Consider the following 14,454-nt stretch of genomic DNA (forward strand, 5'->3'; position numbering starts at 1 on the left):
GCACAAGTTATTGCAGGATAAATACCAACATACAGTAGGTTTCCATTGGGAAATATACATGCAGATTAGATTTTGGGGAGTTCTATGCATATATTTACATAGTAATGAGGGAATGTTATATTTTTGGATCCTCTATATCTCAAGAGTACTGAATGATACTTCACATAGTAATTCATATGTACACCACAGGTACTTAAAGTTGCATCATGATGTTACAACATAATGTTTGCCTAAATTTGCAAACTAATGGGGGACACTGGGAGTTTTGGCTATTTCTGACCACTGCTTAGCAGTGAAACATTCATTTTTATACTATGGATATGTGTCATGTTGCTCCAGTGAGTGTTGGTATAATGTTTGCAAGATTTTGCTTAGAAATGGAATTAATGTTAAGACATTGCACATGCTTCTTGTTAAACAACTTGACTGAATGGACTTTCACTTTTCATCATCATTGTGTAATCCTACTTTTTTTTTACAACAGGTAATATGTGGCTTTTTGATGAGAAGAAATACAGTTCTGAGAGTTCTGTTTTGTTTGTAGAGCAGATATAACTTTTGAGAAAATATCAAAGCTCTTTTTTTATGTTGCCTGGTTTGATTGAAGACCTCACACAATCGCACAGCTCCTCTCATGTTGTGATCCTGTGCACCCTGCATTGGCACAAAAAAAAAAACAAAAAACAAAGTGCCAGCTTGAGTTAAGCAGTGGCTGTGCTCTGCTTTGTATTTCCATAAAAATAAGGCCTGATACTGTTTGCATGCTGAGGTGTAGTCAAAGCCATTATCATGCAATGCTTATCTTTTGCACAGGGTAATCAAGGAGAAGCTGGTGTTGGTGTCCAGGTAATATTTATGCAAAGTGGTTTAATATGTTGCACAGCAGTGGTGCCTTAATATTTATCACTGAGGGAGGTTTGCACTCATATACTTAATGACTGTGAGCACTGCCATGCCCTCGCCTCGCAATGCAAGATTGTTCATTTATTTGTAACCTATTTGCATCTGAAAATTTTTAGATGTTGACTGTAATGATCAATCAATATGCTGGCTGTCACACTGTAAAAATGGATGATATGAGATAAGAGAACACTACAAGTACATGATTTGAAGGAGTTTTATTACACCCATGTGCAACAGCATTTCATGTGGGGCTATTGTTTTTTGACCCCATCCATGCATTCAAGGCAAGTACTCATAAACTGCAGCACCATCAGTGATTAAAGATTAGATTAGGTTAGATTACATTAGATTAGATTAGATAGAACTTTATTGATCCCTTGGGAAGACTCCCTCAGGGAAAATGAGGTTCCAGCAGCATTTTACATCAGCACACAGGGTAAGAAGCACATAGAGTATCAAAAGTGGAAAAAGAAAAAATTGTTTGCAATTATAAATAAAAATACACAATATAAATACCAGACATGCAGTAATATTGTGGTTACATAGCACTCACATGCATTGCATATAAACATCTGCTTCATCTTTTGAGTTACAAGTATGAGAGAAACTCAAGATTAAAATTTCCTGTCCTCTTTTTTTGTATATTTTTGCCATGCATGTGTGGTCAGAGTAAACGGGATATAGTAGGTAATGATTTATGGCAGTGCATGTTACTCAGTTTCCCACCTCCATGCTACAGGGTGTGTGCTTCTTTGTCCTCTCTGCAGGGTCCTCCTGGAACCCAGGGGAATATGGGTCTACCAGGACCACCAGGTCCTCCGGGAGCTGTTGTAAGTGTTCCTAAAATCATTGCTGAGGCTACACAGGTCCAATTTGTCTCTCTAGATAGTGATTCTGGATGAGAGAAAGTTTGAGCTCACACTCGGTGTTGATCCAGCTATAGTACATATATATAAACCAAACAGTTTACTTCTATATTAACGGGATGATGTCATTCTTCATCATGTAACATGGAGTTGTAACGATAAACCTCAACCTCAACATATACTGTAAATCCTCTCGTACAAGTGGAAGCTGTAATGGTGCATGTGTCATGCTGTCATTACACTGACACGATGAATAGCAAATGTGGATCAGTTGCATCACTTTCTGCATGATACCTGTATGTGTGTGGTTGCATCCCCAATCACAGCTCCTCTTCAACAACTGCTTTACATTTTCTCGTGAAATCCTATGAAATCTTTCAGTGTGTATCAACACTAGCTTCCTTCACACTACCATTTTTTTTTATTTTTTTTTTACCTTTTCTCACTTTAGGGTCCACAGGGTCCTCCAGGGCTGCCAGGACAGGTGGTGAGTAAGCAGTTCTCATGTGAGATGCTGCTGTTGGTGCACTGTGAAACACTAAGTTTTCAGTTTCCAGCCTGGGGCTTTTCTGAAAATAGGTGTAATGAGAGTTGGGAGTAGTTAATTAAATAGTGTGTAGTACTTAATGATGATAAAAATGTGTACCAAATGAGTACAGACCACAGAGATAGATAGACAGTAATGACACCATATACAGTGTATTTATAGCAAGTGTGCCATGAAGGGGAGCCATCCATGTCAGTGAATGGGGCAATAATTACTCTCCAACAATATAAACCAGTGCAAACCAGTCACTCGACAATGAAGCAGGTCACAAAACTATCTTACAGAAATCCATCCATCCATTTTCTATACTTGCTTACTCCAATTATGGGTCACGGGGAGGCTGGAGCCTATCCTAGCACTCCTAGGGTGTGATGCTTTGCACACCCTGGACAGGACGCCAGTCTGCCACAAGGCCACGTGTAGACAGACAAACACACTCCTGTACGCACACCTACAGATAATTTAATGTTTCCAATCCACCTAACCTGCATGTCTTTCGATGTGGGAGGAAGCCGAAGCACCTGGAGGAAACCCACACAAACACGGCCAGAACATGTAAACTCCACACAGAAAGGCATTCCATGACCTTTTTACTGTGAGGCAACAGTGCTAACCACTAATCCACTGTGCTGCCTCTTACAGAATCATGAAAATAAATACACTCATAGTATTTACTGCAAATGTATTTGAGAACTATATATATATATATATATATATATATATATATATATATATATATATATATATATATATATATATATATATATATATATATATATATGTGTGTGTGTTGGGAAGGTGTCGTGACACAGACCCACAACAGGGGGCGTTAATGAACGGACAATAGATAAGCCAAAAGTAACAATTTAATGTTGTGAATCGCACAACGAAATACAGACAATAACAATAATGTGGATTGTCAATTATACACAAGGTGACGTGTGGGCAGGCTCGAAGATAGAAGACGTCTGGCGAGAGAAGAGCCGGATCCCACACAGCTTCCACCACCAACGGATCTGAAGAACACTGGAGCCGCCAAGCCCTGCGCCCCAGGTGGCCACTGTCTTCCGCAGTCAGACCCGGTACTGCTGGCAGAAAACAGAAACAGTTAATGGTGGGTGTGTGAATACACACCCAGCAATCGTGTAAAGCTTAGTTCCTCCGGGTGTTGTGTGGGCCGCCAGAAGAGGAGGTACTGCTGGCCCACCACCAGAGGGCGCCCTGCCTGAAGTGCGGGCTTCAGGCACGAGAGGGCGCTGCCGCCTTAGGAACAAGCCGTGGTGACAGCTGTCACCCACCATCCGTGACAGCTGTCACTAATCATCCACATCTGGTATAAAAGCAGGAAGACACCTCCACCACACTGCCGAGATATTATCTTCTATCAGAGGTAATACTCTCAGCCTTTTTGTGAGATTTGTAAATCTGTTATTGTGAGTGTTTGCAGGAGTACCGGTCGTTTTTGTGGAGGCTGTGCAAGACGGCGCTCTTTTTCTTCTGAGACCGCTGCAACGTGTTGAGTGAGAGGTGGAGGTGTAATTCCCTCCAGGATTGTTACTGGGTGTTCACACACCCACCCTTTGTCTGTCTTTTGCTTTTTGCCAGCAGTACCAGATCCGACACGCCGTGAAGGTGGCCACCTGGGGACTCCGGGACTTGGCGGCTCCAGTATTCCTCGGGTTCGGTGGCGGTGGAAATCGTGTGGTTCCGGTTCGTTTCCAGATGGGCGTCTCCTATCGTCGAGCCTGCCCACACGACACCTTTATTGATTGACTGTTGCACATTCTGAATCTGCTGTGTTTGGTTGTGTATTTCACAACAGTAAAGTGTTATAATTTGACTCCTTCCATTGTCCGTTCATTTACGCCCCCTGTTGTGGGTCCGTGTCACTACACTTTCCCAACAGGATATCTCGGCCAGCGTCATGGACCCCGAGGGGCGTCACCAGGCTGTTGAACAGCCAATGGGAGAGCAGGGAGCGCAGGCGTCTGCAGGAGGCGTGATTGGTGAGCTACAGCATATTCTCACCGCCTTTACGGCTCGAATGGATCAAATAGCCGAGCAAAACATCCTCCTGAACCGCAGCGTGGAGGCTCTCTCCGCGCAAGTGGCGGCAAGCGCTCAGGGCGCTGCTGCAGCTCCACCTCCTGCCGACCCTGTGCTGGACATAAATATCCCAGTGGTGGTTCAACAACCCCTCCCACCATCCCCTGAAGGTTACATAAGCCCTCCTGAGCCGTACGGAGGTTGTGTGGAGATGTGCGCAGACTTTCTTATGCAGTGTTCGCTCGTCTTCGCACAACGTCCCGTCATGTACGCGTCAGACGCAAGCAAAATAGCTTATGTGATCACTCTGCTTCGGGGAGAGGCACGCGCTTGGGCTACGGCGCTTTGGGAGCAAAATTCACGGCTCCTTCACACATACACTGGGTTTGTGTTTCACACATACACTGGGTTTGTGTTTGATCACCCTAACAGGGGAGAGACCGCTTCAACCGTGCTGCTGTCGATGAGACAGGGGCGCCGAAGCGCAGCTGCTTATGCAGTCGACTTCCGCATCTCGGCTGCGAGGTCCGGCTGGAATAAAGCTGCGCTCCGCGCCGCCTTTGTAAACGGACTGTCGTCGGTCCTAAAGGAGCACCTAGTGGCAAAGGATGAACCGCGGGAATTAGATGGGCTTACTGATCTCGTTATACGGTTAGACAATCGGTTGGAGGAACGCCGTCGGGAACGAGACGAAGGACATGGCCGGGCGCGCGCCGTCCCTCATCCTTCCGGGTCCAAGCAAGGTCCGCCCTTCCCAAGCTCCCTGACCTCTACGTCCCGTGGGGCGACAGCTCCCCCTGCTGACGAAACTATGGACACGAGCAGGGCCACATTTAGACCACCTAATAGACAGAGGAGGCTTCCCCGCGGGGCGTGTTTTGTTTGTGGCTCAATTGAGCATCAATTGAGAGACTGCCCCGAACGGTTAAACACCAACGCCCGCCCCTAGAAACCGGGCTTAGGGTGGGCCAAAAAATTCACGTGGGACACACACATATTGCCACATGACTCCCGGTTACAATCCTTAGTGGGGATTTAACCCTTCAGGCCCCAGCACTGGTAGACACAGGGTCAGAAGGGAATCTGCTAGACAGCAGATGGGCCAGGGAGGTAGGGCTCCCTCTGGTGGCGCTACCTGCACCATTGCAGGTGCGAGCACTAGATGGCACCCTACTCCCTTTAATCACACACAAGACACCACCAGTAACTCTGGTAGTGTCAGGGAATCATAGGGAGGAGATTGAGTTTTTTGTGACCCCTTCTACCTCCCATGTGATTTTGGGCTTCCCATGGATGTTGAAGCACAATCCCCGGATTGATTGGCCGTCCGGGGTGGTGGTACAGTGGAGCGAAACCTGCCATCGGATGTGTTTGGGATCCTCGGTTCCTCCCGGTTCCCAGGCTAAGGAGCAGGTCCAAGTCCCCCCCAATCTGTCGGCGGTGCCGGTTGAGTACCACGATCTTGCTGACGTTTTTAGCAAGGATCGGGCACTCACTCTTCCCCCGCACCGTCCATATGATTGTGCCATCGATTTGTTGCCAGGCGTGGAGTTCCCGTCCAGCAGGCTGTACAACCTCTCCCGACCTGAGCGCGAATCAATGGAGACCTACATCCGGGACTCTTTATCTGCCGGGCTGATCCATAACTCCACCTCTCCGATGGGAGCAGGTTTCTTTTTTGTGGGCAAAAAAGATGGCGGTCTTCGTCCATGCATTGATTACCGGGGGCTGAACGAGATCACGGTTCGCAACCGATACCCGTTGCCTTTGTTGGATTCAGTGTTCACCCCCCTGCATGGAGCCAAAATCTTCACAAAGCTGGATCTTAGGAACGCATACCACCTAGTTCGGATCCGGAAGGGAGATGAATGGAAGACGGCATTCAACACCCCGTTAGGTCATTTTGAGTACCTGGTCATGCCGTTCGGCCTCACTAACGCCCCCGCGACGTTCCAAGCTTTGGTAAATGACGTCTTGCGGGACTTCCTGCACCGATTCGTCTTCGTGTATCTGGATGATATACTCATCTTTTCTCCGGACCCTGAGACCCATGTACGGCATGCACGTCAGGTCCTGCAGCGGTTGTTAGAGAACCGGCTGTTTGTGAAGGGCGAGAAGTGTGAGTTCCACCACACTTCTTTGTCCTTCCTGGGGTTTATCATCTCCTCCAACTCCGTCGCCCCGGATCCGGCCAAGGTCGCAGCGGTGAGAGACTGGCCCCAACCTACAAGCCGTAGGAAGCTGCAACAGTTCCTCGGCTTCGCAAATTTCTACAGGAGGTTCATTAAGGGATATAGTCAGGTAGTTAGCCCCCTGACGGCCCTGACCTCACCAAAAGTTCCCTTCACCTGGTCGGATCGGTGCGAAGCCGCGTTTAAGGAGTTGAAACCCGGTTCTCGACTGCACCGGTCTTGGTGCAGCCCGATCCTGGTCGCCAGTTTGTGGTTGAAGTGGACGCCTCTGACTCAGGGATAGGAGCCGTGCTATCCCAGAGCGGAGAAACCGATAAGGTTCTTCACCCGTGTGCCTATTTTTCCCGCAGGTTGACCCCAGCAGAGCGGAACTATGATGTGGGCAATCGAGAGCTCCTTGCGGTGAAAGAGGCTCTTGAGGAGTGGAGACACCTGCTGGAGGGAGCGTCAGTGCCTTTCACGGTTTTCACTGACCACTGGAACCTGGAGTATATCAGGACCGCCAAGCGACTGAACCCCAGGCAAGCCCGCTGGTCACTGTTTTTCGGCCGTTTTGACTTCCGGATCACCTACCGCCCCGGGACCAAAAACCAAAGATCGGATGCCCTGTCCCGGGTGCATGAACAGGAAGTCAAGACCGAGCTGTCGGATCCACCGGAACCCATTCTCCCGGAGTCCACTATCGTGGCTGCTCTGACCTGGGACGTGGAGAAGACCATCCGGGAGGCCCTGGCACGGAGCCCGGATCCCGGAACAGAACCAAAGAACAGACTATACGTCCCACCAGAAGCCAGAGCTGCCGTGCTGGACTTCTGTCATGGGTCCAAGCTCTCCTGCCACCCAGGGGTGTGTAGGACCGTGGCAGTAGTCCGGCAGCACTTCTGGTGGGCGTCCCTGGAGACTGATGTCCGGGCTTACATCCAGGCCTGCACCACCTGCGCCAGGGGCAAGGCGGACCACCAGAAGGCACAGGGACTTCTACAGCCACTTCCTGTGCCTCACCGCCCCTGGTCCCACATCGGTCTGGATTTTGTCACGGGCCTCCCGCCATCCTGGGGACACACCACCATACTCACGATAGTGGACCGTTTCTCCAAGGCGGCCCACTTCGTGGCCCTCCCGAAGCTCCCGTCGGCCCAGGAGACGGCGGATCTCCTGGTCCACCATGTCGTCCGGCTGCATGGGATACCAACAGACATCGTTTCGGATCACTGTCCCCAGTTCTCCTCGCAGGTGTGGAGAAGTTTATGCCGGGAACTGGGGGCCACTGTAAGCCTCTCGTCTGGGTATCACCCGCAAACTAACGGACAGGTCGAACGGGCCAACCAGGAGTTGGAGCAGGCCCTCAGGTGCACGACCTCCGCACACCCGACGGCTTGGAGTGAACATCTGGCCTGGATCGAGTACGCTCATAACAGCCAGGTGTCCTCTGCCACCGGCCTCTCCCCGTTCGAGGTGTGTCTGGGGTACCAACCCCCTTTGTTTCCTTTGGTGGAGGGAGAGGTCGGTGTGCCCTCGGTGCAGGCCCACCTGCGGAGATGCCGTCGGGTGTGGCGCACCGCCCGTTCGGCCTTGTTGAGGGCCCGGACGAGGGCTAAAGCCCATGCAGACCGTCGACGGTCCCCGGCCCCCGCATACCAGCCCGGGCAGGAGGTATGGCTTTCCACCAAGGACATTCCACTCCAGGTTGAGTCCCCCAAATTAAAAGACCGATTCATTGGACCCTTCCCCATCCTCAAGGTCCTCAGTCCTACCGCAGTGAGGCTCCAACTCCCAGCCTCACTGCGGATCCATCTGGTCTTTCATGTCTCCAGGATTAAACCGCATCACACCTCACCCCTCTGTGCACCGGTCCGACGCCGCCTCCTGCCCGTATTATCGACGGGGAGCCGGCTTGGACAGTTCGCCGGCTCTTGGACGTCCGTCGAATGGGCCGGGGCTTTCAGTATTTGGTGGACTGGGAGGGATATGGACCCGAAGAACGCTCCTGGGTGGAGAGGAGCTTCATCCTGGACCCGGCCCTCCTGGCCGATTTCTATCGTCGCCACCCGGACAAGCCTGGTCGGGCGCCAGGAGGCGCCCGTTGAGGGGGGGGTCCTGTTGTGTGGGCCGCCAGAAGAGGAGGTACTGCTGGCCCACCACCAGAGGGCGCCCTGCCTGAAGTGCGGGCTTCAGGCACGAGAGGGCGCTGCCGCCTCAGGAACAAGCCGTGGTGACAGCTGTCACCCATCATCCGTGACAGCTGTCACTAATCATCCACATCTGGTATAAAAGCAGGAAGACACCTCCACCACTCTGCCGAGATATCATCTTCTATCAGAGGTAATACTCTCAGCCTTTTTGTGAGATTTGTAAATCTGTTATTGTGAGTGTTTGCAGGGGTACCAGTCGTTTTTGTGGAGGCTGTGCAAGACGGCGCTCTTTTTCTTCTGAGACCGCTGCAACGTGTTGAGTGAGAGGTGGAGGTGTAATTCCCTCCAGGATTGTTACTGGGTGTTCACACACCCACCCTTTGACTGTCTTTTGCTTTTTGCCAGCAGTACCAGATCCGACACGCCGTGAAGGTGGCCACCTGGGGACTCCGGGACTTGGCGGCTCCAGTATTCCTCGGGTTCGGTGGCGGTGGAAATCGTGTGGTTCCGGTTCGTTTCCAGATGGGCGTCTCCTATCGTCGAGCCTGCCCACACGACACCTTTATTGATTGACTGTTGCACATTCTGAATCTGCTGTGTTTGGTTGTGTATTTCACAACAGTAAAGTGTTATAATTTGACTCCTTCCATTGTCCGTTCATTTACGCCCCCTGTTGTGGGTCCGTGTCACTACACTTTCCCAACACCGGGAGGGAGAACCTCCACCTCCAGACACAGAATCACCCATGCAGCTCCTGTCAGTCGCTTCTCTGGATGGAGTGAGAGGCGAAGACGTCGCAAGTGTTGTGTGTTGGGGGGTGTGGCTGGATGTTTTGGTGTTCTTTTCTTTTCTTTGCTCTTCAGGTGGCATGGAAACTGATTTGTCTGTGGAGAAGGTGCTGGCTGAAGAGTCCTCACCCTTATCAACATCATGTGTAGCACCTGTGACTGGTGCTCACATGCAACCTTAAAGACTTTCAGCTGAAGCAGATAATTGGATGGCGTTCTGCATTTAAGGCATGTGTGATTCAAGCAGAACTGCCGGGAACTCGACCTTGTGATGTCCGTTTGTGAGACGCTGAGGACCGCGCCTGGGTTTGACACATCGAGCCCGTGAAGCAAGGAAGGGTGAGGACACATGCTGTCAGCACACATCAAAGGTGATTAAGTGTTCGACTAATTGTTGATAGTAACTTGGTGTTTTGTTACGCAGTATACTGGAATTGTGATGAGAATTGTGCAGTTTGCTTCTCACTGCTGTGGCGTGCAGGATAAGTGATCCTCCACTTGTTGTGAGAAGCTGCTCATTTGCATAAAGTTAAAAAATACAGACCTGAATGTGTTGCTGATAGCGTGTGTCTTTTGAAAGATATTGTTGTAACTGCTGACTTACCTCACCTCTTCTTTGCTTCACAGAGAGTCAGTTTGTCGTGTCCACCTGGGGGGTGTTTGTCTGGTGGTTGTGGGTCCAGGAACGCCGGGCTTCTATCCTTTTGGGCGCTTAAGAGCGTGCCAACAGTCACTCCACCAGAAGGACGTTCTTTTAGTTTTGTACACATTATTATGCACAGGTGAAAAATAAATTGTTTCTGTTGTTGGAACCGCTTTCTGGTTATTTTTAGTGCTGGGTTCTGTCTGACGCAGGTCCGCTCCTCAACCCGCGTCGACACATAACAGCAAGTCACACTATCCGCCAATCCAGTTACAGACTGAGTCCACAGGATAAACGGCTGCACACAGAACAATGTTTAAACACTCAGAAAATCACAGCAGAGAAAGATTACCTGGAACGGTAGCTGATTTCTCGGCGAGGAGGTGGAGTTGCAGTCCGGCTTATATGGTGATGAGTTGAACGAGTGACAGCTGGTGCTGATAAGTGACAGCTGTCACTCCCAGCGGCTCCGACGCCCTCTGGTGCTTGAAGCCCGCACTCCAAGCAGGGCGCCATCTTGTGGTAGTGGGCCAGCAGTACCTCCTCTTCAGCAGCCCACACAACATATATATATATATATATATATATATATATATATTTCCCAAATGAGCAAAACTGACAAATTGCTGATGATCCCAATTATGTTCCATTTCATGGGTCCATAAGCTTTTCTGCTTGATTGTTTACACAATTGATAAATATGACAAATGGATTCATGAATATTTGGATGCCTAGTTGCATTGTCTCTGTCTTGTATGTTTAACAATACTTTGTTATACTTTGTTTCATTTGTTATATCATTAGTGTGGGTATCATCATAGTGTGGGTAAAGCATATAGTCACCCCTCTGAGTCTGGTCTGTTTGAGGTTTCTTCCTACAATCAGACCTTACAATTAAACCTTACTTTTGTGAAGCAACTTGGGGTGTGACTCACAACAGATAAAATAAGTATTCAACACATCAATATTTTTCTCAGTAATTATATTTCCAAAGGTGCTACTGGCATGAAATTTTCACCAGATGTCAATAATAAACCAAGTAATGCATACTTGCAAAGAAACCGAAACAAAAAAGTACAGTAATTAAGTTATGTGTATTTAATACTTCATTTAAAAGCCCTTCTTTTTTTTTTTGGCTATGACAGCTTCAAGATGCCTCCTGTATGGAGAAGCTAGTCGCATGCATTGCTCAGGTGTGATTTTTGGCCCATTCTTCCACACAAACAGTCTTCCAATCTTGAAGGTTCCATGGACCTCTTCTATGAACTCTGATCTTTAGTTTTTTTCCATAGATTTTCTATTGGATTCAAGTCAGGTGGGCCATTCTTGCAGCTTTATTTTCATTCTATGAAATCAATTGAGAGTTTCCTTGGCTGTGTGTTTGGGAGCATTGTCTTGCTGAAATGTCCACCCTTGTTTCATCATCATCATTCTGGTAGATGGCAGCAGATTTTTATCAAAATGTCCCGGTACATTTTTGCATTCATCCTTCCTTCTATTATATGAAAGTTACCAGTGCGGCAATGCCGTATGCTGAGAAACAGCCCCACATAAGGATGTTCGCACCTCAAAACTTTGCTGTTGGTGTGATGTTTCTGGGCTGATGTGTAGTGCCATTTGACCTGCAAACATGGTGTGTATTTTGGCATCCAGAGTGTTCAGTTTTGGTCTCATCTGACCAGACTATGTTCTTTCAGTGTTTCACAGGCTTGTCTATTGTGCAGCAAGCCTTAAATGAGCTTCAACATGCTTTTTCTTCAGCAGTTTTTAGATGGTGAGCCATTGCGGTTAAGTGCATTACTTATTGTTTTCTTTGAAACCATTGTACCTGCTAACTCCAGGTCTTTCTGAAGATCTACAAAAGTGGTCCTTGTCTTGGTAATGACACACCTATTTACAGGCCATCAGTTGGGGCTGAACCAGCTGATCTTAATTTGCACTGACAAGGAGGGCAGGATTGCTTTTTAATTACTGATACATTTCAGCGGTTGTCTTGGCTTTCCATACTTTTTTGCAACTCCCATTTTTTAGGTGTTCAATACTTTTTCCCTGTGTCATTTTACATTATTACGCATAACTTAATTTATGAACATCTATTCTTTGATTTCTTTTTATGTGTGGATTACTTGAGTTGTTACCAACATCTGGTGAAAATTTCACATCAATAGTACCATTAGAAACAAGCTAATACTCGACCCAGGTCCCCCACCTATTATGCTGATCCATCATGGTGACAAATGCATGGATGCATGGAGTCCATTTCAGTGTCCCCCCTAATTCATGGTAGGGAGCAGTGAAAATGAGTGGGAAAAGGCCATATAATATAGGAATGAGTAGTTTTTCATGCATGACCTCGACCCTAAGGTCCAAGGTCAAATGTAGTTGGCTCAAGGGAGCTGGGATGAAGGATTTGTTATAGGAGTTCAATAAAAACGTAAGCTCTAGAATTGATATTTGAAGAGAAAAAGTGATATTTTGGGGTGAGTTAGTGGGTGTCTTTGTCGACCGTTAGATGACCTTGGAAATCTGGGTCAAGGTCATATGCATAGACATCTCATTTGTGTCCATTTACAATATGATGTAGGTGTGTAATGTCTCAGAAAGGGACAACAGGGAAATCTAGGGCTCTCAAAATGTGACACGCACAGACGGATAGACACACACAGACACACGGATGCACGGATACATGGATGAAGTCTATTTCAATGGTCCCCGTTATTTTGTGGTGGGGGACAATATATTTTCTGAGAAAAATGGTGACGTATTCAATACTTATTTCACTCGCTGTATGTTGTGATATCATGCTATATGATTAAATTGAACTGAATTGAATTGACCCTGAGGATGTGTTTGACCAGTTTTGAGCTGGAGTCACTAATCGGTGTGCAGCAAAGGTTTTACAGCATTCAGTGAGTTACAAGAATGTAATAGTTAAAAGTATGTCCATGCATGCTACACTTTGTGAATCTGTTAATCAGTCTTGCATATGTTATCTTTAAAATGCATAAAAAGGTGTATACTGAATATCCCAGCAAAATGAAAAATATCAAAAATAATACAATCACATTTTTTATGTAGCTTTGCGCTGTGCTGTTGTGCTTACACTAATGCATTATAAGCTGTCAACGTGTTTGTAGTGATGTTGATGAGTTGGACGTTGGACAGCTAATTTTTCAAAAAGGGTTTTCAATTTTCAATTACTTATTCCCCACCCAGCAGTGAGGAATAAGTTTCATTACACTAGAAGTCTTTCAGAAAGCACTGTAACTAGGTTTAAGGATATGATTCCTTCTTTATGTTCTCTAATGCCATATACCAACACAGTGCAGAGTAGCTACCTAAACTCTGTAAGTGAGATGGAGTATCTCGTCAATAGTTTTACATCCTCATTGAAGACAACTTTGGATGCTGTAGCTCCTCTGAAAAAGAGAGCTTTAAATCAGAAGTGCCTGACTCCGTGGTATAACTCACAAACTCGTAGCTTAAAGCAGATAACCCGTAAGTTGGAGAGGAAATGGCGTCTCACTAATTTAGAAGATCTTCACTTAGCCTGGAAAAAGAGTCTGTTGCTCTATAAAAAAGCCCTCCGTAAAGCTAGGACATCTTTCTACTCATCACTAATTGAAGAAAATAAGAACAACCCCAGGTTTCTTTTCAGCACTGTAGCCAGGCTGACAAAGAGTCAGAGCTCTATTGAGCTGAATATTCCATTAACTTTAACTAGTAATGACTTCATGACTTTCTTTGCTAACAAAATTTTAACTATTAGAGAAAAAATTACTCATAACCATCCCAAAGACGTATCGTTATCTTTGGCTGCTTTCAGTGATGCTGGTATTTGGTTAGATTCTTTCTCTCCGATTGTTCTGTCTGAGTTATTTTCATTAGTTACTTCATCCAAACCATCAACATGTTTATTAGACCCCATTCCTACCAGGCTGCTCAAGGAAGCCCTACCATTATTTAATGCTTCGATCTTAAATATGATCAATCTATCTTTGTTAGTTGGCTATGTACCACAGGCTTTTAAGGTGGCAGTAATTAAACCATTACTTAAAAAGCCATCACTTGACCCAGCTTTCTTAGCTAATTATAGGCCAATCTCCAACCTTCCTTTTCTCTCAAAAATTCTTGAAAGGGTAGTTGTAACACAGCTAACTGATCATCTGCAGAGGAATCGTCTATTTGAAGAGTTTCAGTCAGGTTTTAGAATTCATCATAGTACAGAAACAGCATTAGTGAAGGTTACAAATGATCTTCTTATGGCCTCGGACAGTGGACTCATCTCTGTGCTTGTTCTATTAGACCTCAGTGCTGCTTTTTGATACTGTTGACCA

The 14,454-nt window shown here is 47.0% G+C and overlaps 1 protein-coding gene across 1 annotated transcript in view; it reads left to right on the plus strand.

The window, feature by feature from the left end:
* Window positions 1-14,454, plus strand: part of col7a1 (collagen, type VII, alpha 1) — a 224,309-nt gene that overhangs the window by 139,932 nt on the left and 69,923 nt on the right. Inside the window, 3 exon segments of the mRNA XM_034166636.1 lie at window positions 814-846; window positions 1,671-1,733; window positions 2,221-2,256. Coding sequence (XP_034022527.1) covers window positions 814-846; window positions 1,671-1,733; window positions 2,221-2,256 — 132 coding nt within the window.

This window comes from Thalassophryne amazonica, chromosome 3 (genome assembly GCF_902500255.1).
Source record: "Thalassophryne amazonica chromosome 3, fThaAma1.1, whole genome shotgun sequence".
In the NCBI taxonomy this organism is placed as follows: domain Eukaryota; kingdom Metazoa; phylum Chordata; class Actinopteri; order Batrachoidiformes; family Batrachoididae; genus Thalassophryne; species Thalassophryne amazonica.